At 41.6% G+C, this 27,354-nt stretch overlaps 1 protein-coding gene across 1 annotated transcript in view; it reads left to right on the forward strand.

Annotated features, from left to right (window-relative positions):
- LOC132835573 (venom phosphodiesterase 2-like) overlaps positions 1 to 27,354 on the forward strand; it is a 126,330-nt gene that overhangs the window by 15,153 nt on the left and 83,823 nt on the right. The window contains exons 2-5 of the mRNA XM_060854837.1: positions 10,397 to 10,519; positions 19,038 to 19,163; positions 19,883 to 19,943; positions 24,954 to 25,051. Coding sequence (XP_060710820.1) covers positions 10,397 to 10,519; positions 19,038 to 19,163; positions 19,883 to 19,943; positions 24,954 to 25,051 — 408 coding nt within the window. The remainder of the gene's footprint in view (positions 1 to 10,396; positions 10,520 to 19,037; positions 19,164 to 19,882; positions 19,944 to 24,953; positions 25,052 to 27,354) is intronic.

Here is a 27,354-nt window from a genome sequence, read left to right on the forward strand (position 1 = left end):
GAAAGTGGGGAAATAGTTATTGACATCTTGAAAAATGTCCATATTATAGAGGAGGAGGTGCTGGATGTGTTGAAACACATAAAAGTGGATAAATTCCCAGGACCTGATCAGGTGTACCCTAGAACTCTGTGGGAAGCTAGAGAAGTGATTGCTGGGCCCTTTGTTGAGATATTTGTGATTGATAGTCACAGGTGAGATGCTGGAACGCTGGAGGTTGACTAACATGATGTCACTATATAAGAAAGGCAGTAAGGAGAAGCCAGGGAACCATAGACCAGTGAGCCTGACATTGGTGGTTTGGAAGTTTTTTTAGATTAGATTAGATTACTTACAGTGTGGAAACAGGCCCTTCGGCCCAACAAGTCCACACCGACCCGCCGAAGCGACAACCCACCCATACCCCTACATATACCCCTTACCTAACACTACGGGCAATTTAGCATGGCCAATTCACCTGACCCGCACATCTTTGGACTGTGGGAGGAAACCGGAGCACCCGGAGGAAACCCACGCAGACACGGGGAGAACGTGCAAACTCCACACAGTCAGTCGCCTGAGGCGGGAATTGAACCCAGGTCCCTGGCGCTGTGAGGCAGCAGTGCTAACCACTGTGCCACCGTGCCGCCAAAGTTGTTGGAGAAAATCCTGAGGAACAGGAATTACATGTATTTGGGTAGGCAAAGACTGATTAGGGATAGTCAGCATGGCTTTATGTGTGGGAAATCATGTCTCATGAACTTGATTGAGTTTTTTTAAGAAGTCGCAGAAAGGATTAGGAGGGCAAGCAGTAGACGTGATCTGTATCAACGTCAGTAAGACGTTCAACAAGTTTCCACATGGTAGATTGGTTAGCAAGGTTAGATCTCATGGAATACAGGGAGAATTAGCCATTTGGATGGCTCGAAGGTAGAAGACAGAGGGTGGTGGTAGAGGTTGCTTTTCAGACTGGAAGTCTGTGACCAGTTGTGTGCCAGAAGGATCAGTGTGGGTCCATTATTTTTCATCATTTATACGAATGATTTGAATGTGAACATAGGAGGTATGGTTAGTAAGTTTGCAGGTGACACCAAAATTGGAAGTGTAGTGGACAACAAAGACGATTACCTCAAATTACAACACGACCTTGATCAGATGGGCCAATGGGCTGATGAGTGCCAGATGGGTAGGTACAGCAAGTATTCAGGAAATTAAAGAATGTTCTGGTTGCTTGCAAGGCAAAGCTCATTGAGAGAGTATGGAGGTTATCCTTTAGTTATACAGGGACATTAGTGAGACCTGCTTCTGCAGTACTGTGCATAGTGCTGTAGATTTGAGTCGGAAGGGGCCTAATATGCTAGCTGGGAGACTTGCTAGACCTGCTTGGGAGAATTTAAACTAGTAAGGTCGGGGGTGGGATGGGAGGTGCAGGGAAATAGTAATGAAAGAGATCAATCTGACACTGGTGCAGTTGAGAAAAGGAGCGATTCAAACTGTCAGACTGATAAATTAAACTGTATTTACGTCAATGCAAGAGACTTAACGGTGAAGGCATGGTTAGGAACATGGGACTGGGATATCATAGCAATTACAGAACTGTGGCTCAGGGATGGACAGCATTAGCAGCTTAATGTTCCAGAATACAAATGCTATAGGAAGGATAGAAAGGGGGGAAAGAGAGGAGGGGAGTGATGTTTTTGATAAAGGATAGTCTTACTGCTGTACTTAGGGAGGACATTCCTGGGAATACATTCAGGGAAATTATTTGGATGGAATTGAGAAATAAGAAAGGGATGATCAACTTATTGGAATTTTGTTACAGACCCCCTAATAGTCAGCGGTAAATTGAGAAACAAATTTGTAAGGAGATTTCAGTTATCTGTAAGAATAACAGGGTGGCTATGGTCGGGGATATTAACTTTCCAAACATAGACTGGGACTACCATAGTGTTAAGGGTTTAGGTAGGGAGGAATTTGTTAAGTGTGAATAAGAAATTTTTTTCTGAATCCGTATGAGGATGCATCAACTAGAGAAGGTGCAAAATCAGACCTGCTCTTGGGAAATAAGGCAAGGCAGGTGACTGACGTATTATTGGAGGAGCAATTTGGGGCCAGCGACCATAATTTTATTAGATTTAAAATAGTGACAGAAAAGGATAGACCAGACCTAAAAGTTGAAGTTCTAAATTGGAGGAAGGCCACTTTTGACAGGAATAAGCAAGAACTTTCAAAAGCTGATTGGGGCAGATGTTCGTAGGTAATGGACAGCTGGAAAATGGGAAGCCTTCAGAAATAAGATAACAAGAGTCCAGAGACATTATATTCCGATTAGGGTGAAATGCAAAGCTGGTAGGTATAGGGAATGCTGGATGACCAGAGAAATTGAGGTTTTGCTGAAGAAAATGAGGGAAGCATATGCCAGGTATACACTGGAGAGATCGAGTGAATCCTTAGAAGAATATAAAGGCCGTTGGAGTATATTTAAGAGAGAAATCAGGAGGGCAAAAAGGAGACATGAGATACCTTTGGCAAATGGGATTAAGGAGAATCCAAAAGGATTTTATAAATACACTAAGGACAAAAAGGTAACTAGAGAGAGAATAAGGCTCCTCAAAGATCAGCAAGGCAGCCTATGTGTGGAGTCACAGGAGATGACGAAAATACTAAACAAGTATTTTGCATCAGTGTTTACTTTGGAGAAGGACATGAAAGATAAAAAAAGTGGGGTAATAGATTGTGACAGCTTGAAAAATGTCCATATTACATAACAGTGGTGCTGGATGTGTTGAAATGCATAAAAGTGGATAAAACCTCAGGACATCTGTGGGAAGCTAGGGAAATGATTGCTGAGCCATTTGTTGAGATATTTGTACCATTAATAGTCACAGGTGAGGTGCCAGAAGACTGGAGATTGGTTAATGTGGTGCCGCTATTTAACAAGGTAGTAAGGAAAAGCCAGGGGACTATAGACAGGGGAGCCTGACATTGGTGGAGGGCAAGGTGTTGGAGGAAATTCTGAGGAACAGGATTTACATGTATTTGGGAAGGAAAGACTGATTAGAGATAGTCAAAATGGCTTTGTGCATGGGAAATCATGTCTCACAAACTTGATTGAGTTTTTTGAAGAAGTAACAAAGAGGATTGATGAGGGCAGAGTGTGGACGTGATCTATGTGGACTTCAGTAAGGAGTTCAACAAGGTTCCTCATGGTAGACTGGTTAGCAAGGTTAGATCTCATGGTTTACAGGGAGAACTAGCCATTTGGATGGTCGTGGAGGGTTGCTTTTCAGAATGGAGGCCTGTGACCAATGGAGTGCCACTGGGATCGGTGCTGGGTCCAGTGCTTTTCATAATTTATATAAGTGATTTGGATGTGAACTCAGGAGGTATAGTTAGTACATTTGCAGATGACAACAAAATTGTCGGTATAGTGGACGGCAAAGAGGGTTACCTCAGATTACAACGAGATCTTGATCAGATGGGCCAATGGGTTGGGGAGTGGCAGTTGGGGTTTAATTTAGATAAATGCGAGGTGCTGCATTTTGGAAAGGAATCAGAGCAGGACTTATACATTTAATGATAAGATGATAGGGAGTGTTGCTGAACAAAGAGATGTTGGAGTGCAGGTTCATAGTTCCTTGAAAGTAGAGTCACAGGTAGATAGGATCGTGAAGAAGATGTTTGGTCTGCTTTCCTTTATTGGTCAGAGCATTGAGTATAGGGTTTGGGAGGTCATGTTACGGCTATACAGAACATTGGTTAGACCAATTTTGGAATAATTTGTGCAATTTTTGTCTCCATCCTAACAGAAGGATATTGTGAAACTTGAAAGGGTTCAGAAAAGATTTACAAGGATGTTGCCAAGGTTGGAGGATTTGAGCTACAGGGAGAGGCTGAACAGGCCTAGGCTGTTTTCCCTGAAGCGTTGGTGGCTGACAGGTAACCTTATAGAGATTTATAAAATCATGAGGGGCATGGATAGGATAAATAGACAAGGTCTTTTCCACAGGATGGGGGAGTCCAGAACTGGAGGGCATAGGTTTAGGGTGAGAAGGAAAAGTTTAAAAGGGACCTAAGGGGCAACCTTTTCACGCAGAGGGTGGAGAAATGAGCTGCTAGAGGAAGTGGTGGAGACTGGTAGAATTACAGCAATTAAAAGGCATCCAGATTGGTTTCTGAACAGGAAGGATTTAGAGGGGTGTGGGCTAAGTGCTGGCAAATGGGACTAGATTAACTTAGGATATCTGGTCGGCATGGACAAATTGGACCGAAGGGTCTGTTTCTGTGCTTACATCTGGACTCTGTGACCTCAACGTTTTATGTATGGCAGATCACAGCACTGATGTCCAGTTCCTGAAGTCACTGCTCTGCATTTACCTCAGAGATATGCACAGAAGAAGATTAGAGGGAATGATGCTGGTCACCGTACTTCTGGAAGTATGTTAATTAATTGAGTCATAGAGTCATAGTGATGTAGAGCACAGAAACAGATCCTTTGGTCCAACTTGTCCATGTCAACCAGATATCCTAAATTAAATGCTGCTGAAGAGCTTATGCTCGAAACGTCGACTCTCCTGCTCCTTGGATGCTACATGATCGGCTGTGCTTTTCCAATACCACACTTTTTGACTTTGATCTCCAGCGTCTGCAGTCCTCACCTTCTCCCGGTTGCTTTGTAATTCAGTATCTGGTCAGAATGGGTGTTCATCCTGTACACACTGGTATGGAATTCTCCGGTAGGTGTGCATTCCACTAATACATCCAGGGTGAGAGTTTGCAAGTACACACTGCAGCAACCCAGAACTCCAAAAAGCAGAACAGGAACATCTATTCAAAGGACTTAAACAAAATAATACTCTAAGAGCAGTATCCTCTGCTACTTATGGGACAAACCCAAAGAAGAAAACACTACACGACCAGACACAATGGTGACCATGCTATACATCAAAGACATCAGAGATAACCACCAGATTACTCAGAGCCCTGGGAATCTTAATGGACCATGAACCAGTAAATACTTTCCACCAGTTCCTCACAAAGATTAAAGACTTGACACCCACATCCAACAGGACAAACCTTATCTACAAGATACCCTGCAAAGACTGTGAAAAACACTGCGTAGGACAAACAGGAAGAAAACTGACCATACGACTGCACAAACATTAGCTCTCCACTGCCAGACATGACCAGAACTTTCTCATTTCCAAACGCACAGATGACAAAGGGCACAAGTTCAATTGGAATGATGTAATCTTCCTAGCACAGGCAAAACAGAGACATGCCAGAGAATTCCTTGAAGCCTGGTACTCCAACTGGAACTCAATCAATAGACACATTGAACTGGATTCCATATACAAACCACTCAGATACAGAACTGGAGTACCAACCATCAGAGATATATGAATACCAGGTGGAACAGACCACCAACACCTTATCAAAGATGCACTGATAATGTCACCTAGCAAGGCAGCGAAATGTTAACAGAAAAATACAGTAGCTTGGTAAATGAATCCATGACTTCATCCACAACCTGAGCCAAAAATCTTTTCAAGAACTCTGAAATACATTGTGGTAATTTGCAAACGAGTCTTGGTGTGCAATGGATTTAGAAAGCAGAATTTTGGATGAGTTGGAGGAACATGGGGGAATGAAAAGCTGGCTTGGAGGATACTGGAATTTTGAGAATGTGAGAATGGCATGGATGAGTGTTTCAACAGCTGATAAGTTGAGGTGAGTTGGAGGTGCAGGGAAATTAGAGATACAAGCAATAAAGTACAGCTGTAATTATGAGCTGCTTCATTCTGCATATAGATTGGGCAAATCAAATCAGAAGCAGTAAGGTAGAGGAAGTAATATTGGACTTTGTATATAACAATTTGATGATTAAAACATTGATGAACCAATGAGGGAAAAAGCCATCTGCCATCTTTGACTGGGTATTGTGTAATGAGGTAAAAGTCACCTTTGTCATACTACACCATAGAGCTGCTCTCCCATTACAGAGAGATGGCTGGTGATGATTTAACATGAGAATCATCACACCTCAGGGAAAGCAACAGTTTGAGAGGGACAGTTCTTCATGATAACCTTAGCTGATGTGGGATTGAGCCCATGTTATTGGCAGATAAATCCCCAGGGTTTGAGAACTGTCATTCCAGAACACTTAGGAAAATGTCCCTGGAAATAGCAGATGATTAGAGAGTAATTAATGTAATCCCATTATTTAAGAAGGGAGGCAGAGAGGAAATAGCAAGTTATGGACTGGTTAGCTTGACATCAGCATTGGAAAAAAATATTATAGTCCATTTTGAAAGATGCCAAAGCTGAACACTTGGAAGAGAATCACAAGACAGTGCATGGTTTTACAAAGGAGAAGTTGTGCTTGATAAATCAGCCGTAATATTTTGACGAAGTAATTAGTTGAGTAGATAAGGGGGAGCTAGTGGCTGTGGTTTCCTTGGAGCTTGAGAAAGCTTTTGATAAAGTTTGATATAAGAGGTTAGTATGCAAAATTAAAGGACATGGGTTTGGAGTTATGTACCGAAGTGGATAGCGAACTGGCTGTCAGAAGGAATCAAAGAGTAGGAATAAACAGGTCTTTTCCTGAGTGGCAGGCAGTGACTAGTGGGGTACTGTATGGATCAGTGCTTCAGCAAATCACAATACATGTATATATTAATGATTTAGATGAGGAAACTACATGCATATCTGCAAGTTTGCAGATGACACAAAGCTGGGTGGAAGGGTGAATTGCTTGAGCTGGATGCAGAGAGACTTTAGTATGATTTGGACAAGTTAAGTAAGTTGGCAAATATATGGTCAATGCAGTATAATGTGAATAAATGTAAAGTTATCCACTTCTGTAGCAAAAGCAGGTGAGAGATTGGGAAAGGGGGAGGTGAAACAAAACCAGGATGGTCTTGTACCCCACTCACTGAAAGTAAGCATGCAGGTGAAACAGCTGGTAAAGAAGGCCTTCATGGAGAGATAATCCAAGTTCAGGAACAGGAATGTCTTGCTTCAACTGTACAGGGCCTTGGTAAGATAACACCTGGAGTATTGTATGTAGTTTTGGCTTCCTTATGTGAGAAATCTCATTTTGGCTATTGAACGAGTGCAAAGACTGATTCCTGGGATGGTAGGACTGATGAATGGGGAGAAACTATATACACTTTAGTTCAGAAGAGTGAAGGGCTATCTCATAGAAACCTATAAATCCTAAAGATTAGAGAGGGTAGATGCAGGAAGAATGTTCTCGTTGACTGGGAGTCCAGAACAAGGAGTGACAGTATTATGACACAGAGAAAAATGTTGTGGATGTTAGAAATCTGAAATTAAAACAGGAAATATTGGAAATATTCAATATGTCCAGAGCATCCATGGAGAGAGAAAGTTACTCTTTTACATTGATATCTTCTCAACTTGACTGTAGTTTAAGGATTCCTCTGTTATAACGATGCATTCTTTTTAGTTGGATCATTCAAAGTAAGACAATAATATCTGCAACAAAGTTAGAAATTTCAGATATTATATGTCTCTCAAATTGAGAGCTGTCTATCTATAATATCAGCGCATGATGATTGAATAAAGTTTTTAAACATATAGATTGTACATTTTGAAAATCCTGTAGAATTATAGTCAATATTACCAAAGATCCTAGGTTCCAATTATGTTAATTATATTGAAAATTTCTGGCACCTATCATTTGCTTCATGAACTTTTGAATACAATTTGTCAAAAGGTGTTCGTTTACATTGCACACTCACTTCAGAAGTGGACTATAAACATACCACACCCATTAAGTAAATACTCATTTCGTAATATTTCTTGGAAGAGTATTTTTAATGAGAGAAGAGACTTTCACCTTTGAGCTTAAGATTGCAAAGTGCTGAATTCGGAAGTTTTATGTGTTATTTTGATATCTTCTGCTATGGTATTTGTGTTATCTGGTTGAGTTAATGTGGTGACAACATTTTCTTGGCAGGTGCTACTTGTTTGTTTAGTTGTGATATCACTTGGACTTGGACTTGGACTTGGGCTTCATCAAAAACCCCAGCAGCCTTCTGTTGCAAAAACAAGTGAGTTTTCTTTCTGATTCTTTGCACAACTGTAGATAGACCAAAGTGAGTACTGAAACTTCCTCAGTGAGCCAGGCTTCCCCACTCTTGGGAGCCTGCTACAAAAAAAAACATGTTTATCTTTTCCTGTCAATCCAAAACAATTGATCAAAACAAGCGCTCAGCTTCTCATGTATATATTCCAAGGAGCTAACCTTGCAACCCCCTGTGAATTGGCATATATATGCAATAGGATTATTTATTATCTCTAGCACCTTGCTTGTCTAACCAAAATTGATTAATTGGGCATGACAAAAAATTGCCAGTGCTCTTAGGAACTGCAGTAGTATCTCATGTCAAATTGTAGCATCGTCAGTTACCATACACACTTCCAGCAGCAATAGCTGGATGGCAGACAGGATCTAAAGCATTGACTAATCTTGCTACATGTAATCTGTGGTAATTAGCTCATAGTAACACCCCGACTGAGGGGCACTTGTGTTGCAGGGGCAGTGTCTCTACCTCTGGATCAAAACATTCAGGTTTAAGTCCCACCTGCCACAGAGGTACGTCATAATGTATCTGAACAAATTGATTAAAGGATGATTCTTTTTATGTCAGCCAAAAAAGCTCAGTTGGTAGAGTATTAGACTGAAGATCTAAAGGTTCCTGGTTCAGTCATGGATTTGAACAAAATATCTCAAGGAGAAACCCTACCCAGCCAATTTCATTTCAGTAATGCAATAGTAATGTCCCTATCTTTAGGTCAGAAAGGTTGATAAAAAAGGCTCATGCCCGAAACGTCGACTCTCCTGCTCCTTGGATGCTGCCTGACCTGCTGCACTTTTCTAGCAACACATTTTCAGCTCTGATCGCCAGCATCTGCAGTCCTCACTTTCTCCTCGAAAAATGTCCTACACCCTGACTGTGAATTAAGCCTGGACTTCCTGATCTGTATTGCTGACCATCTCATTGAATTGACTGTCAAGTTACCTTTTTTCAATCCTTTCTTTACCTTTTCTTTGGCTATTATCCCTTACATGTACCTCTCTCCCAAGTCAGGTGTTTCACCTTTGAGAACTATTATTAACTATTTTACAATTGTAACTGTTTGCCAGCTTGCTCAACTGTGCACAGTTGAGTTTCAATAAGTACTCACTAATTTACTCTGTCCTCATTCTTGTTCTGTCACTAATGAATAAGTTCTGCATCTGGGTGGAACAAGGGAGCTCAAAGCCCCCTAACCCCAAGCCAATGTTGCTAGCTCAAGCAAGAAGCTGGAATTTACGAACCATGGCAGCACCATGACTGATGGTATTCGAAAATGAAGACTGCAGATGCTGGAGATTAGAGTAGAGAGTGTGATGCTGGAAAAGTACAGCAGGTCAAGCAGCATCCGAGGAGTGGGAAAATCATTGTTTTAGCATCAGGATAAAGGGCTTTTGCCTGAAATATTGATTTTCCTGCTTCTCGGATGCTGCCTGACCTGCTGTGCTTTTCCAGCACTGCACTCTCGATCCATGACTGATGGTGCCCACTGCTGAGGCTGCTGTCCAGAGGAACCTTCATGTAAGTTGTTTTGAGGAAGCTGAAGCTACTTAGATAATACCCAGCATTTAGAGTGGAGTGCTGGTGCTTTTCAGGTGACAGGAGTTTATCACACAGGGACAACTATCCATGGATTGTCAAGGAGGAACCACTCACCAGTCCCACCCTACCCCTCCCACTCAAATCCAACCCAGAATCCCTCTATACAGCCAGCAGGTTTACCTGGCCATCTTTTTGTATGATGGTGGACCCTTTCAATGCGAGCAAAATGCTGACAGGCCAGGGATTATCCCCTATTTGGGCTATTAAATGACTCAGTTATTGTCGGGTGTATGACCAGCCACCATGGGGCCTGTTGCTGGCAATATGCCATGCCAGGTCTCCTATTTCTGAACTATTGACAAGTTGGCCCCATATTTTTGTTTTCCTATATTCATTATATTGGCTAATGGGTGGCTCTTTGTCACAAACAGTTATTCTTCATATTCAAGTTTAGGAAAGGGCTTTTATTTGAGTAAGAAAATATGAAAACTGTAGCCCAAACTTTCCCACAGCCAATTGGGAAAGGATCATTGAAATAAACAACAGTGGAAAGTCTGGTTAACTCTTCTTCAAAACATTGAGATCAGTTACATAATGGAGAAGAGTCTGGAACCTTTCTGGACCAATTCCAGATGGAAAGTAGCTATTGAACAATTGGTGATTCTCCAGTCTTATTGTAACTGTAGATCCGATTTGGAAAATAGAGCTGAATTCTCAACACATTACAGTAGTATCTTTTAGGTTATTTTTATAACAATCACTTAATGTTCCAGTGAGCTGCAGAAACCAATGCTTTACACCCTTTGATGAGGAAAGCATGGACTGCCGTTGTGACAGACTCTGTAATGAAGCTGGAAGCTGTTGTTTGGATTTTGCAGAAATCTGTCTTCAGCCTGGTAAGTGTAAGAAAGACAGCATTCTACAACTATAGTTTCTTCAAAGTTTTTATTTTCCTTTCCCTCCTTTTCCATCATTTTTTATTAAAAGCTCTTTGATAGTGGGAAATAGGGCATGTGTTTTGAAATTTCTGCGCTCAAAACAGTTTCTCAAAAAATAGTTTTGGATATGAAGTTTGATTTATTGAAGAAAAATTAATTTACAGAAATGACCATTATAATCCAATAATGGTTTAGAAACATAGGTTTGAATCATAATTCCCAATAATGGGTGGATTGATGTTGGGTAAGTGCAAAATGCAAAAACAATTGGAACCCAAACCATATCAAAACCACCCATTTCTTGCTTTCATGAATGTGAGAGGTTTAGATAATTCAGTCATGGGATTTGGCCGTTGCTGTAATTGCTCATCCCTGGTTGCCCTTGAAAGAGCGGTGGTGAGCTGTCTTCTTAAACAAAGGCAGTGTGTTTCATGCGAGATTTTGACCCAGCAACAGTAAAGGTATGGTTCCAAATCAGGATGGTGTGTGGCTCGTGGGGAGCTTGCAGATGTCAGTGTTTTCATGCATTTCCTGGCCTTATCTATATGGTGATGTCATGGGATTGGAATGTATTGTTAAAGGATCCTTGGTGACTTTCTGCATTGCATCTTGTAGATGGTAAACGCTGCTACCACAGTGGTAAAGGCAGAGAATGTTGAAGATAGTGGTTGGGTTGACAATATATAACAATGATATGAATTGATAACAATGCTATTATCAATCTTTTGAACAAACCTCTCAAATGTTAATGTTGATCTCACTCTCTTAACCTTCTCTGTGGCTGTGATTATATTCTACACTCTGTTCTGTTACCTGATGCATTTTGTACGGTATGATTTACCTGGAGAGCACACAAATCAACACTTTTCACTGTATCTCAGTACATGTGACAACAATAAATCAAATGAAATCAATCAAGGGGATTGTTTTGTCCTGGATGCTGTTGAAGCTTCTTGAGTGTTATTGGAGCTGCACCCATCCCGGCAAGTTAAGAGTATTCCAACACACTGCTGACCGGAACTTTGCAGATTGTGGACAGTATTGGGAAAACAGGAGATGATTTGATCAGCAAAGAATTTCTAGTCTCTAACCTATTCTTGTAGTCACAGTATTTATATGGCTGGTCCAGTTTAGTTTACTAACCTTAGGATGTAGATAACAAGGAATTCAGTGACAGTAACACCCTTGAATGTCAAAGGGCAATAGTTAGATTCTCTCTTTTTGGAGCTGGCCTTTGCCTGGCATTTGGGTTGTGTCGATGTCACATGCCCCTTGTTAGCCCAAGCCTGGATATTGTCAGGGTTGTGCTGCATGTGGATGCAGGCTACTTCAGCATCTGCAGAGTCCTGAATGGTGCAATCATCATAGAACATCCCCACATCTGATCTTATGAAAAAGAGATGCTCAAACAGTATCCTCAGAAATTGCTGCACTGATGTTCTGGGACAGAATGACGGACCTCCAGCAGTCTTTTTTTCCCTTGTGCTGGAGATGAAGAGTTAATAACTAAACTTATCATCGGAGGTATGCAGCCATTCAATTCTGATAAAAAGGCAGTCTGCCTTCGTTTAATAGCAGTTAACTTAACAGCCAGGTTTTTCAGGCCTTGGAAACCCCATATTAGGTGAAAAGAAGAAAGGGTTTGAATCCATAAAGTAATTGCCCATACTGAACTGCTTGTAGACAGGAGTGCTTCAACTATGCGTCAAGGTGTTCTGTAACTGCACCCCCAATTCACCACCCCATAATGATCTGTATATCCCCTTGATCACTGCTGAAGACCCCAACAGTCCCACCTCCTCTACACACCCTAACCCCAAACCAACTGTCTGCCATCGGCTGTCCTGACCACAATCGAACAGCCTCAATTCCTTAACTGGTAATCCCCTATATTACCACCGGCCCTTCCACGATGGGACCCCACCACTAGGTACTGAATTAATTCCACAGAGGCTGGTATCCTTTCACCAAGTCACCCTTTATTTAAACATGGAAAGCCTTTGATACTGATCTAGCTCCCTCAGATCCAGCTCTCAGTGTGTCAGGATGTCTGACACTCCTGTTTATATCTATCAGCCAGAACTCCTTGATTAGATCATCTTAACAGCCCCAATCAGGGAATTCATATCCTATGAGGTCCACCTGGCTGACTGCATTACAATCACTACAGGTACAGTCGGTTCTGATATAATGCAATAGGTCAGTTTCTGTGAGATCTAACATTATAAGAAAACCATTTAAACTAATGGGGCCGGAATAGCTTTATCGCCAATACAGGTAAGGAAAGTTTGCATTCTGCAAATAATGTTCTAAATTCTTCAACCACATTAAAGCCAATTTGCCTTGAAGAAACATATGTTATAGCAAAACCAACTGTACCTGCTTGACTATGACCTGTATGAGGCTTCCTGTACAATCAGCAGTTTGAGTTCGGTAAACTGGCAAATGTTGTGGGAAATCTGAAGTTAAAAATGATAGGGTGCTTGAAATGTCTGCTTTTCTGAGATTCTTGACCTCATAATAACTCCCGGAAAGGAAATTCTGGCTAAAATTCAAGCCAAGCAACTGCAAGTTAAAACATTGAAGATGCAGTTTAATCCATTGTATCTGTGCTCATGTTCAGATCTAGTTCAATTTTCCTCAACTACTTCATGTCCTTTTTTTCCTGAAAGTACTTATCCATAACTCATTAAAATGACTGTATATGCTCTGCCTCAAAAGAGATGTTTGATAAAGTATTTCATGTTTCAGTAAGTTTTGTTGTGAAAATATTTCTTCACATTTCCCTTCATTACTGAAATTAAGATTTTAATTTGTTTCTAATTGTTTCCAATTCACTAACTGGTGGAAATAGCTTTTAATTGTTTGCTCCTCTCGTCTTCCTCCAATAGGAAAGATGCTGTGATACTTGGAAGGATTCAGAAAAGACTTACAAAGATGTTGCCAGGGTTGGAGATTTTGAGCTTTGGGAGAGGCTGAATAGGCTGGGGCCGGTTTCCCTGGAGCATCGGAGGCTGAGGGGTAACCTCATAGATGTGTATAAAATTATGAAGGGCATGGATCGGATAAATAGACAAAATCTTTTCCCTGGGTTGCAGGAGTCCAGAACTGAGGGAATAGGTTTAGAGTGAGAGGAGAAAAATTTAAAAGAGGTGGTACATGTGTGGAATGAGCTGCCAGAGAAAGTGATGGAAGTTGGTACAATTACAGCACTTAAAAGGCATCTGGATGGGTATATGAGTAGGAAGGGTTTGGAGGGATGTGGGCCAGGTGCTTGCAAATGGGATTAGATTGATTTAGGATATCTGGTTGGCATGGACAAGTTGGACCAAAGAGTCTGTTTCTGTGCTGTACATCTTCAAGACTCTATGATAAATGAAAGAACTATAAATGCTGTAAATCAGAAGCAAAAACAGAAATTGCTGGAAAAGCTCAGTATTCTCAGGCCATATCTCTGTAGAGAAATCAGAGTTAATGTTTCGTGGGGTGGGGGGGGGGCGGGGGTGGTGGTGGTGGCGGTGGGAGGGGGGGGGTGGTGGGGGGATTCGAGGTCGACTGACCTTTCCTCAGAAAACTTATCAAAGCAGCAGGTTCGATTGAGATCTACAGCTGGGGAGGAGGCTGTTCAGTTTTTTGTTGCTGCAGATTTGATGGGCTAAAGAGCCTCTTTCCATGCTGTTTGATTCTGTGACAGTGCCTCTGAACAAGCTGGGTAAAAACGAGTTAATTGGTAGCGCATTACAGTAATGCAGCAATAAGATTCTTGATAGAAATAGAGCCCAATTTTCAACCCAATGTTTTAACATAAGATGAGGATCTCACTATGGAGTGGCAAGAGGCTATTTGCATGCACTGACACCTCATTATTATCTCATTTTGCCTTGTTATATTCAGTTTGCTATTTTCCCAGGCAGTGGAGAGAAACTGCACTGTTCCTAACATAAAAGGTAGCAGTTGGCTGCAGCTTGCCAAATAAAAACCAAAAGAACTGCAGATGCTGTAAATCAGAAACAAAAACAGAAATTGCTGGAAAAGCTCGGCAGGTTTTGCAGCACCCGTGAACAGAAATCAAAGTTAACGTTTCGGGTCTGGTGACCCTTACTCAGAACTGCTATCTCTGTTTTTATGACTGCAGCTTTCTGTTGCGCCTCTGGGCCTTTATCTTGGAAAGCATTCTCTAGCACCTCAGGAGATGGTCAATGGGTAGCAACTGGCTGAACCTTCCATCCATGGAGCTGACATCAGCAAAACAACAGCCTCATCATGTATTGGGGTGCATTTGGGACTAGCTTTTAATGTGGTTCAGCATTTTAATACTCATTTTATGCCTATATGAATGCTTTCATTCCCTTGCCATGTCTTTTAGAGCAAACAGATAACCAGGCAGTTTGTCCTATTTGGCAGCAATAAACAGTCAAGAGGAACTATGGTCAGTCAAGAAAAAAGTGGTAAGGTGTTTTGAGTGATTGAGTAAGAACTGCAGAGAGCAGGAAAGGTTGTAGTTAAGGGGACAAGGTGGGTAAGAATGACATGGAGAAAGTGAGGGCTGCAGATGCTGGAGATCAGAGCTGAAAATGTGTTGCTGGAAAAGCGCAGCAGGTCAGGCAGCATCCAAGGAGCAGGAGAGTCGACGTTTCGGGCATGAGCCCTTCTTCAGGAGGGCTGAGGAAGGGCTCATGCCCGAAACGTCAACTCTCCTGCTCCTTGGATGCTGCCTGACCTGCTGCACTTTTCCAGCAACACATTTTCAGCAAAGAATGACATGGCCTTGTTGGAGGGTGCAATAACAATGACACAGTGAACGTGAGATAGTAGAGAAAAGATGGTGGCACTTACCATTGCGAATGCAGAAAGGAATTAACTTCTTGTGACATTGCTGTGTATTCCTCTAGGCCATGGACACTGCACTGACTCAAGTGGTTACTTCAAACATTTGACATAGTACACAACTGGGGTTTAAATGTAGTGCCTGGAAATTGAATGCGGAAGGTTCCAGCACTGACTAGCATGAGAACAGCGCTATCAGGGTGTATACTTAATAAAATGAGCAGCGGAGAATTGTACAAATTAACTCACTGGAGTTTTCAGAGAAAAAAAACCTCCATTCTGAGGAGGTAATAGCCTAGTGGTATTATTGCTGGAAAATTATCTCAGAGACCCGAGTAATGTTCTAGGGACTTGGGTTCAAATCCCACCAGATTGTGAAATTTGAATTCATTAAAAAAATCTAGAATTAAGAGTCTATTGATGACATGAATTCATTGTCAATTGTTGTAAAACTCAACTGGTTCACTAATGCCCTTTAGAGAGGGAAATCTGCCTTCCTTACTCGGTCTGACCTACATGTGACTCCAGACCTACAGAGATGTGGTTTACTTGTAACTGCCCTCTGGCCAGTTAGGTTTGGGCAATAAATGTTGGTCCAGCAGGTGATGCTCACATTCCATGAGTGAATACAAAAATCTCCCAAAAGTGACACAGCCAATATTTGGTAAATTTCAGGTTGCAAGGATGAATATGTGAGGAAACATTCAGTCCTTGTTGTATTGGCAGTTGTGTTTGGCCCAAAAGACCACATCAACTCTCAAAGTAAAATTAACTACATTAAGTGGTGTACTCAGGAAAGCAAAATGTAACGACTAGGATTCCATCAGAACTACAATTAGTTGGATAGAAGCCTTCCAGATTATAATAAGGAGTGGGTGTTTGCTTCACATGTATTGAATCCCAAAAATGTCACTGTCTTATAGTAAGAACAAAACCCATCTCTCACAAAAACCAATCATCTTATTGCTGCTAATATGTTCTACCTCATAGAATCATACAGTACAGAAGAGGTCCTTCAACCCTTTAAGTTTGTACCACCAAAAGTACTCAACACTACACTGCCTACACTAGTTCTACCTTCCTGTACCGGGCCAAGCCTGAATATTGTGAAATTTCTGGTGGCCATCCGAGTACTTTTTAAAGATTGTGAGGTTACCTATCTCAACTACCTTCCCAGACAATACATTCCAGATCCCACCCCACCTATGCCCACCCTCTGATGAAATAGGATTTCCTCAGATCTCCTCAAAACATCATGCCTTTTATTTTAAAAGTGTCCATTCTTATGTAAACCCTTTGATTAAGGGAACAGCTGTTTTCTATGCTCTTCATAATCATACACACTTCTATCAGAATCTTCCATTGGCCTCCGGAAGCGCTCGGACGCCATTAATCATGTGGCCGATGCAGCAACCGCCGCTGCAAACCATGATGTCACTTCCGCCCCCACCGATAATGCAACCTCCGCGATAGCCACCCAGACATCCTCCTCCATGATCGCCAGGAAGACCATTGCCGACAGATTTGCGGCCTCCGCGGGGTCCACAGCCACCGGGAACAACACCGTTTCTGCATTCGCAGTATCTACTTCTGCCCCCAGTGACGTCACTCATCTACACACCGACCACGCCGGATGTGTCTCCGCCCCCATGCCGATCCCCGCCCCCTCGCCGATCTCTGCTCCCGTGCCGATCTCTGCCCCTGCGCCGATCTCCGCCCCTGCGCCTAACCCCCGTGCCGAATCCCGCCCCCGCGCCTAACCCCGCCCCCACTCCCAGCTCCAACCCCACACCAGCTCCTAGCTCCCAGCCCTGCTGTATTTTCACCATCCCTCCAGACCTCCCCCTCTCTGAGGATGAAAGATCAGTCCTCAGCAGAGGCCTCACCTTCATCCCCCTACGCTCCCAGATTAACAAATTCAACACTTGGCGAGATGTCGAACAATTCTTCCACCGCCTTCGCCTCCATGCCTACTTCTCCAACCAGGACTCCCGCCCACCCTCAGACGACCCCTTCTCCTGCCTCCAACACACCCTATCCACCTGGACACCCCATGCTGGCCTCTTACCTGCCCTCAATCTCTTCATAGCCAACTGCCGCCGTGACATTGACCACCTCAACCTCTTCACCCCTCTCATCCACTTCAACCTCTCACCCTCGGAAATGGAACAGCCTTCCACTCCCTCCGCTCCATCCCCAATCTCACCATCAAACCGGCAGACAAGGGAGGCACAGTGGTAGTTTGGCTCACCGATCTTTATATTGCTGAGGCTAAATGCCAGCTCGCGGACACCTCATCCTACTGCCCCCTTGACCATTACTGCACCTCCCACCACCAAACCATCATCTCTCAGACCATCCATAACCTCATCATCTCAGGGGTTCTCCACCAACCTCCAGATACATCGGATCATCCTTCATCATTTCCGCCACCTCCAAATGGACCCCACCACCAAGGATATATTTCCCTCCCCACCCCTATCAGCGTACGGAAAGACCACTCCCTCCGTGACTCCCTCATCAGGTCCACACCCCCCACCAACCCAACCTCCACTCCCGGCACCTTCCCCTGCAACTGCAAAAAATGCAAAACTTATGCCCACACCTCCCCCCTCACTTCCCTCCAAGGCCCCAAGGGATCCTTCAATATCCATCAGAAATTCACCTGCACCTCCACACACATCATTTACTGCATCTGCTGCACCCGATGTGGCCTCCTATACATTGGGGAGACAGGCCGCCGTCTTGCGGAATGTTTCAGAGAACACTTCTGGGACACCCGCACCAACCAACCCAATCGCCCCGTGGCTGAACACTTTAATTCCCCCTCCCACTCTGCCAAGGACATACAGGTCCTTGGCCTCCTCCATCGCCAGACCATGGCAACATGACGCCTGGAGGAAGAGCGACTCATCTTCTGCCTAGGAACCCTCCAACCACAAGGGATGAATACAGATTCATCCAGCTTCCTCATTTCCCCTCCCCCTACCTTTTCTCAGTCCCAACCCTCAGACTCAGCACTGCCTTCTTGACCTGCAATCTTCTTCCCGACCTCTCTGCCCCCACCCTCTCTCCGGCCTATTACCCTCACCTTAACCTCCTTCCACCTATCGCATTCCCAATGCCCCTCCCCCAAGTCCCTCCTCCCTACCTTTTATCTTAGCCTGCTTGGCACACCCTCATTCCTGAAGAAGGGCTTATATCCGAAACGTCGATTCTCCTTCTCCTTTGATGCTGCCTGACCTGCTGCGCTTTTCCAGCAACACATTTTTAAGCACACTTCTATCAAGACCCCATCAACCTTCTCTACATGGAAGAAAACAGCCCAGCTTATCCAGCTTTCTTGGTACCTGAAATGCTCCATCCCAGGCAACAACTTGTTAAAATTACTTTGCACCCCTTCCAGTCCAATCACATCTTTCCCATTCAGTAGTGGCCATGACTTTCTCACTATGTAAGAAGTGTTTCACTATGTAACAAGTATTCTGATTTATTATAAAATAAACACTTTAATATCTTTATAAGTTTGATAAAATGCTTTTTACTTTTCATTTAGGTGGCAGGTACATGCTAATCACAGATTGACATTCTAACTGTACAGTTTTTTCTTTGTTTGGAAGCTGGATTAACTGAGTATTTTGTAATTTAGCTGAGCTCTGGACATGCACCAAGTTCCGCTGTGGGGAGAGCCGTTTACCTACTAGCCATTGTTCATGTTCTGATGATTGTTTGGAAAATAGTGATTGTTGCACTGATTACAAGACAGTTTGTAAAGGTAAGGAGTTTCAACCGTGCAAGTTTTAACATTAGCCCCACCTTACATGCTTAACACTGCAGTTATCCACATTATATCTCCATTCTACCTCTGAGTTGTGGTACCAGCATAGACCTTTGCACCCTCTGCAGACTTGCCACTTGTTTTTTTTCTCCAAAATATACATAAAATATAAAAAAAATACATTCCCAGACATTTCAAATTGGACATTATGGAAAGGATAGTAAAATTCAACTTTTTGCCATTGAGCCTGTTGCAGTCTGTGGTGCCTTAATACAATTGCAATATGTGCAATACTTACTGTATACATTCAATGGCAAGAACAAAGACCAAGAAGTTATATGAAGTTATCAGACCCTTAGTAAGCAATGGGTGAAAGATCTGAAAACTGTTTCATCCAGGTCATATACGTAGATTTTAAAAAGTAATGATTCCAATACTTACCTGTATTCCATTATTGATCAATTGTCATGTAGTGATAATAATTGTGAACTATTGTAGGACATACTAAACATGAGGGGTTATTTAAATGAAAACATAAATTTAAGTCTCATTTGTCTGTGTTTAGTATTTGAGGAAATAGGTGTTTGTCATCATCTGTTATAGATACAATTTGAGATTATGAATACACCAATAATTACAATTTAATAGCAATACTAAGAATGAGAGCAACTTGTAGTTTTCAAAAGTTAATTTTAGTGATTTTGTTTCTTGTGTAGCGGAAACGTCTTGGGTGGAAGATAAGTGTGAAGAAATAAATGCCCCTCAATGTCCAGCAGGGTAAGACATGTCAGCTGTATGTTTTGCTTTGTAGAGAAAACAGAAAAACACAGCCATATTTAGAATGAGAAGATGGACAGATTACATCAAATGAAATCACTGTATGATTTATTAGCACAGTGTACATTTTATCTTCTTTGTACAATCAATTTTCTGACTAGAATTTCAAATTTACCAAGTTTTGTAAATATCTTGAGTGTTCTAAATTTGCAGGAATTTTATGTGTAAACTATGCTCACACACTAACCTTTGAATCTTATTTGGAGGTACCATATTTAAAATGACAGGTTAAACCGAGGTCTCATCTATTCTTCCCATTGTATGTAAAAGATCCTGTGACACTACTCATGGAAGAGATGGAGAATTCCATACAGTGTCCTAAGAAACAACATGTCAAAAATTGATTATCTCATCATTTTTACATTTTAGATGGGATCTTGCTGTGTGAAAAATGGCTGCCACATGCAATAGTGACTGCATTGTTGGCTATAATGACATTAGGTATATCTGGAGCTCACTGTGAGTCTTTTTAAGTGCATCTACTTTGTGTAAAAGTCTTGGTGTGCAGCACAACTTTTATCTAATTTTCTAAATCAGGAGGGCAAATACCATCAAGAAGATTCCAGGACATGTCCCAAGCATAAGCCCTTTGATGAGTTGCAAAATGATTGCTCGGATGCAGATGCATTATGTTTTTCCAGATAAGGCGTTAAAGCTATCAAGAGGGTTGATAAGTTCATGGAAGAAAATATTTAAGTCTGAAGAGAAAAGACTTGAGCCATATTGAGCCAGGAAGGGACAAAGATTAAAAATGCGAATCGGGAGAAGTAGCCAAGGTTCACATCACATCAGTGTAAAACAGTAAAAAATTAAAACTAGCTCCATATTTGTATGCACAAAGAATTCATAACAAGACAGATGAATGAATAACAAAAATAAATATTTATTTTACCTAGCTATTATTGAAATATAAATCCCCTAGGGGTACCAAGGTTAGGAACTTAGATTTCGAAAGGAGATCCAAGTGGAAAATGAGGTGCATTATACCCAATTATAAATTATAAGATGAAATCAGTGGAGAGAATGAGTTATAGCCCAGAATTAAGGTTATAGAATCAATGTTTTTCTCGGATTCTTAAGAAGCTGAGAGGATGTTTCTCTTCATTGGGGAGTCTAGGACCAGAGGGCATAGCCTCAGAATAGAGGGGTGCCAATTTAAGACTGAGATGAGGAAGAATTTCTTCTCTCAGGGGAACTCCTTGTCACATTTTTGATCAGTCAGGAAATCAAGGACTATGGAGAAAGGGCAGGAAGGACCTGAGAAATGTTGGATCAGCCATGATTCTACTGAATGGTACAGCAGGCTCAAACAGCCAAACTCCTGTTCCTCAAACTTTTAGATTAGATTAGATTAGATTAGATTACTTACAGTGTGGAAACAGGCCCTTCGGCCCAACAAGTCCACACCGATCCACCGAAGCGCAACCCACCCATACCCCTCCATTTATCCCTTTACCTAACACTATGGGCAATTTAGCATGATCAATTCACCTGACCCGCACATCTTTGGACTGTGGAAACCGGAGCACTCGGAGGAAACCCACGCAGACACGGGGAGAACGTGCAAACTCCACACAGTCAGTCGTCTTATGGTCTTGTGACGTGGTTAGAGTTAATAATTTATAATGTACAGAGCATTGTTACGTTTAATTTGCAGCACCCCTGACAGAATATAAATTAAAAATTAGAGAAACATGTAACAAGGTTAACACAATCAACATGAAGGGGTTTAAGTCTTCTTGTATGCTGGACAAGCCTGGTTGGCAGAAGTAACTTGGAAGATATGTTTAATAAATGTATTCAATATGGTTTTCTCAAATAATATTTTGAGGGACTAACTAGGGAGCTGGCCACTTGTGATAGATTCTTGCGTTATGAGAAAGTTGTAAATGTCACCTGAGGAGGAGTGATTGTAACACAAAGGTATTTCATATCAAGTTTGAGAATGATGTGGTAACCACTCAAACTAAGGATTAAGTTAATACAAAATTAGTTACAGTGGTAAAAGGGGAAATTAACAGGGAGAGGTTATGAATTTAGACCAGAATTTATGATGATGGTTAAGCATTGGCAAGTATTTGAAGAAATAATTCATAATTTGCAAAGAGTACACATTTCATTGAAAAGTTTCAGAAGTGATGCAATTGCGGCTAACTAAAGTATCGATGACGAAATTATAAGCGGCATGGATAGGGTAAATAGGCAAAGTCTTTTCCCTGGGGTCGGGGAGTCCAGAACTAGAGGGCATAAGTTTAGGGTGAGAGGGGAAAGATATAAAAGAGACCTAAGGGGCAACTTTTTCACGCAGAGGATGGTGTGTGTATGGAATGACTTGCCAGAGGAAGTAGTGGAGGCTAGTACAATTGTAACATTTAAGAGGCATTTGGATAGGTATATGAATAGGAACGGTTTGGAGGGATATGAGCCAGGTGCTGGCAAGTGGGATTAGATTGGGTTGGGATATCTGTTCGGCATGGACGAGTTGGACTGAAGGGTCTGTTTCCATGCTGCACATTTCTATGACTCTAAAGGCATAAAGATTCATATTTATACAAAATAGACCTTCAATATTACTGAAAGGGGAAGCAGGGCTGAGGTTTGTAAGGTTTTGAAAAATTAGCAAGGCATGACCAAGAACTTAATAATGATTATGTAAATAGAATGTGAGTAAATTAGCAAGGAATATAAAACAAGATTGGAGTAACAAGACTGTGAAAAGAAAGAGGTTAACAAAGTAAATGTAGCTCCCTTAGAGACAGAGATGGGAAACAACTAAAGGCAAATAGGGAAATAGGACAGATGTTAAGCTCGTATTTTGAATCTCTCTTCACAGTAGAAAAAATAAAGAGTGCATATGAAATTGTGACAACAAATGAGAGTGAGAAACTTAAAGTAATTAATTACAGTAAAAAAAAGGTGCTGGAGAAATTAATTGGACTTACAGTCAGTAAATTCTCTGGACATGATGGCCTTCAGCCTAATATTAGAAAAATAGTCGATGCAATTGATGTCATCTTCCAGAATTCCCTTGATTCCAGAATGGGCGTCCTGGATTGCAAAGTAGCAAACATTACTCCACTATTCAAAAGAAGAGGGAGTTTGGCAATTAAGAATTATAGTACCAAGTAATTGGATTTGAAGCTTCATAAGGTATTTGATAAGATGACAGCTGGAAGGTTATGGCCCATGCTTTAGTATTATATGATACAGAATAATATAAAAGCATGAATTGATGATTAGTTAATTAGCAAAAAAACACGGTAGGGATAAATATATCATTTTGTGATAATGGGGGTACAACTAGTGACATGTAATAAAGATTAATGTCTGGCCTTGATTAATTATTATTTCTGCCAATAATGAAAGCACTGAATGTAATCCTTAACAGAATTATTTATAATATGAAGCTAGGTTAAAGTAAGTGGTGAGGAAAATATAAAGGGACATTAAAAGTTTAAGTGATGGCACTAGAAAATATCAGATAGAGTATAACACAAGTGTGAAAGTTTTATCTTTGTCTGAAAAATGGAAACACTGAGTAATTTTAATAATTGCAAAATGTTTTTATATACAGGGAATTGCATAACCTTTGGACATGAATCACAGAAAGTTAATATGCACGTACACTAAATAATTGGACAGGCAAATGACTTACCAACTTTTATTGCAAAAGTGTTGAAGTAATTCACTTTGCTCTTAAATGAGATTAAATGAAATCATATCAGAGGTGAAAATATATGAGCCCTCCACCAGTAAGTCTTTGAGCTTATTGCTTGCTGCAGTTTACCTCATTGCTGGTGACCTGTTTGAACTTTGACCCATGCACTCTTGTCCCATTTGAGATCATGAAGGGCTCTTCTCACCTGGCCTCATTTTTGAAGCCTGAGGGATAGGAATCAAAGATGGGTTGGGATGGTTGACAGGTTACCCCATTCAGACCTTGGGGTTGGGAGAATGGAGGAGTAAGGGCACCACATGTATGGACTCCTGATCATGACCTCTCTGCACACTGCGAATCCCCCCCTCCCAATTTCCATGTGGCCACCGCTCCCAGTGGTGTTGTTGGGAACTATAGAGCTATCAGGGCCAAGTGTTTTATTTAGAAGCTGCTTGAAGCAACACTAACATCCCATGAAAGAACAAAGGTCAATTATTAGAAGATACTCCAGGACCTATAACGTTGCTGACTTGGGACTTGTTTTACCTAAATGCATATGTAGATTAGAATGGTGCTGGAAAAGTACAGCAGGTCAGGCAGCATCTGAGGAGCAGGAAAATCGATGTTTCGGGCAAAAACCCCTTTCAGGCCTTTCCTAAATGCATACTTTATCTTGTCAGAGACCAAAGGCATTGTTTAATGGAGACAGGGGGGGTACTGACCAAACCACTTTACTTCTTTTCAATAAAGCCTGTCAATTAATTGAGCAGCAATGGGCCTTTTACTAAGATCAAGGACACTAGGAGCAGACATCTCACCCACTGAGGGCAATTTACGGTAAGCACCAGAGGGAGATGATAGTTGTTATGGGAATTATACGCATTCAGAGCTCAGTGGGGAATGCCAGACAGTAAGCAAGAGGGCAATTCTAGAGGAAGGGGTGACTGATGGGGATTCCCCCATTCCATGCCCAAAGCTAGGTGCCCAAAACAGGTATTGAGTGCCTTTGAATGAGGAACCAAACAGATCTTGAAGAATTTTAAAGAACTCACAGTGATCTCAGTTGGGTAAGGTGTCAGATGCCAGCGATTCTTTGGAGTTTTGTTGGTAATTTTGTGAGTCAATACATCGGTCTACAATATTGTCTTTTCTTTTGCACTCTTTTTGCTAAGTCTTGAGCAGATTAATCTGTATATTAGTATTGCTATTTAATTTAGTTTGAGAAAAAGTCTGATGTATACCTGACTACAAATTATGCAGAAATAAAATAATATCTGGTCCTTAAATTTCAGATTTTCTCAACCACCCTTGATATTGGTTTCATTAGATGGTTTCAGAGCCGAGTATTTAAAGACCTGGTATGGTTTGATGCCAGTTATTGACAAACTCAGTAAGTAACTGAAAATACAAACAAACGAAAAGCATCCAACAGTTTGGAATGTGTGCTTACAGTCAAAATCATTAAATCACTATTCAAATAAACATACTTTGGGGTTGATTGTCTGCTTAGTTCAGCTGTAGTTCTCAAAGTACTAGTTTATTCATTGGAATCTTTCTTGTTTCTTATTTTAACGAAAGTAATAAGTAAGAAGATTGATTAACGTTTTCATTTAAAAACGTAGAAAGTTTACATGCGGCAAGATTTTAAGCCGTTCCTTTCCCCAGTTTAGCATTTTCAAATCTGTGTTATCACTAAGTTGGAAATAAATAATTCAAATGCAACTTTTTAAAATATTGGCAACATCATTTTAATTAAAAAGATCTTATTGTAAAAAAAGGATGTGGATTGAAACTCTAATACTTATGTGATAAATTTGTAAAACAAAAACAATTAATTTTTGAGGACTTGTGGAATTGAGATTTGAACCAGTTAGCAGATAATTACTTTTCAGGAGTGCGCGTTCTTACCAGCAGGTGTCCGTCAAGTGCATGTAATTTACACTGTTCCATTCTGAATGAAATACACGTAGTCCAAAACCTCGATCCTCACTTCCTTCCATTCCACTTATAAAACCTTCCTGAAAACTGTTTATTTGGCCAAATCTTTGATCATGTAGCTTAATCTTGTTCCCTGGGTGGAATTGTCCCCACAGGACTTGAGAGCTGAAGTCAGGGTATCTCAAACTCAAACTGTGCTAGACTTTAATGTTGATGATGGGGATTTTGCCATGGGTGTAATGGTACCTGCTGGAGATCCAGATCAGCGAGGGACTGTAAAGGAAGAACAAGGTGTTGGGTTCTTATCAAGCACCTTCAAGATGCCAGCTGCCTCAATCAGTTATTGAATGTCTGACAATGTGATATCCTTCTAGTACCCTGCAAATAATCATAACAGACTTTTCCTTTGCAGGCTTACTGCTGGCAACTATCCCATTCTTGCTGCTGGGTGAGTCCCAGTGGCAGTGGCCTGAGTCCCTGAAGTAGACAATAATAGCTCATTGAAGGGCCAGAATTGACATTGAATGGGAAGGTCATCCATGAGCTTGTCCACCACTTACTTCATGGAGTGGGTGAGGGCAGGCAGGAAGGTGATGGGGCCTCCCTCTCTTCACCCTCCAATTTGATTAGGTGTCCAACATGCCTCAAAACACACCATAATGCACTGTAATGTACCCTATGTGTGAAATTCTCATTCAGCAGTGAGTTGTTTTGAGTTGGCCAATTTGATTGGCTGTTTACTGTCCAATTCATTATGGCAGGCAGGGTCTCAAAGTGTAAGGTCAATGGGATGTCCTCTGGCTGTGGAGAAACAGAACCCCGCCTCTTCAGATGAATGGGAGAGAGAGAGCAAGAAAGAGAGAGTGGGAAGGGTGATTGTGGGGATGGGGATAGGAACAAGAATTGCACCCTAAAATAGAGGCGCCCCCTTGCCAAATTTTTAACCTTAAATGAAAATATCTCCCTCTTCAACCAGACCACCATTGTGGAGGGGAAAGTGCTTCCCAGGTGACCTGAAGGGTGTGTGAAGCCAAGCAGATAGAAGGACCTTAAAATCTGCTTGGAACATTGGGCACTCTGGTATGTGATGAAACCAAAAACCTGATTTTTAAGTCCCTCAAAATTTATTCACTCATCAAAATTAAAATTAGGTCCTTGTTTTGCTAATATTCTGCTAGTGTAGAAAAGGCCTAAAGTCTGGTAAGATTGAGACTGAGACCTTCATTATATTAGATGCTCGTATTTTACATCCGCTTGAACACTGAGGCCTGCCAAATGTGGATATGGGTGAGTAGCCATGGAGGATGTAATGGCAAAGGATGGTGGATTGAGTTTTGTCATCAAGTTGGCACAGGGTCTATAAGGAGCTGTGTGAATTAGTTGGCAGAAATTACATGAGGGGATCAGTGGGTTTGACGGAGGGGCATGGGTTGGCATTAAGATTATGAGAAGCTTTTGGTGGTTGCTCAGGGGCATAAACCGGTGTGTGTTAAGATGGATAAAGCATAGATAATGGTTGGGGGGGGTGAGGATATTTGAGGGGTGAGGACTAGATAGCCTGATATTTAACAAAACAACTTTGATAATCATGGTAGGCCTTTTAACCAGCCTGTTTCAGCGTCTAGTGGCTCTATGGCTCCCTCCATTCTGTATCTGACTATCCCACACATGCTCCTGGGCCAAAAATCATGTCTTCCAGAGCACTCTTTCTTGAAACGAGATATTTTCCAACTTGAACTCCCTACCTTGATGGTG

Source organism: Hemiscyllium ocellatum, chromosome 3, assembly GCF_020745735.1.
Source record: "Hemiscyllium ocellatum isolate sHemOce1 chromosome 3, sHemOce1.pat.X.cur, whole genome shotgun sequence".
Lineage (NCBI taxonomy): Eukaryota > Metazoa > Chordata > Chondrichthyes > Orectolobiformes > Hemiscylliidae > Hemiscyllium > Hemiscyllium ocellatum.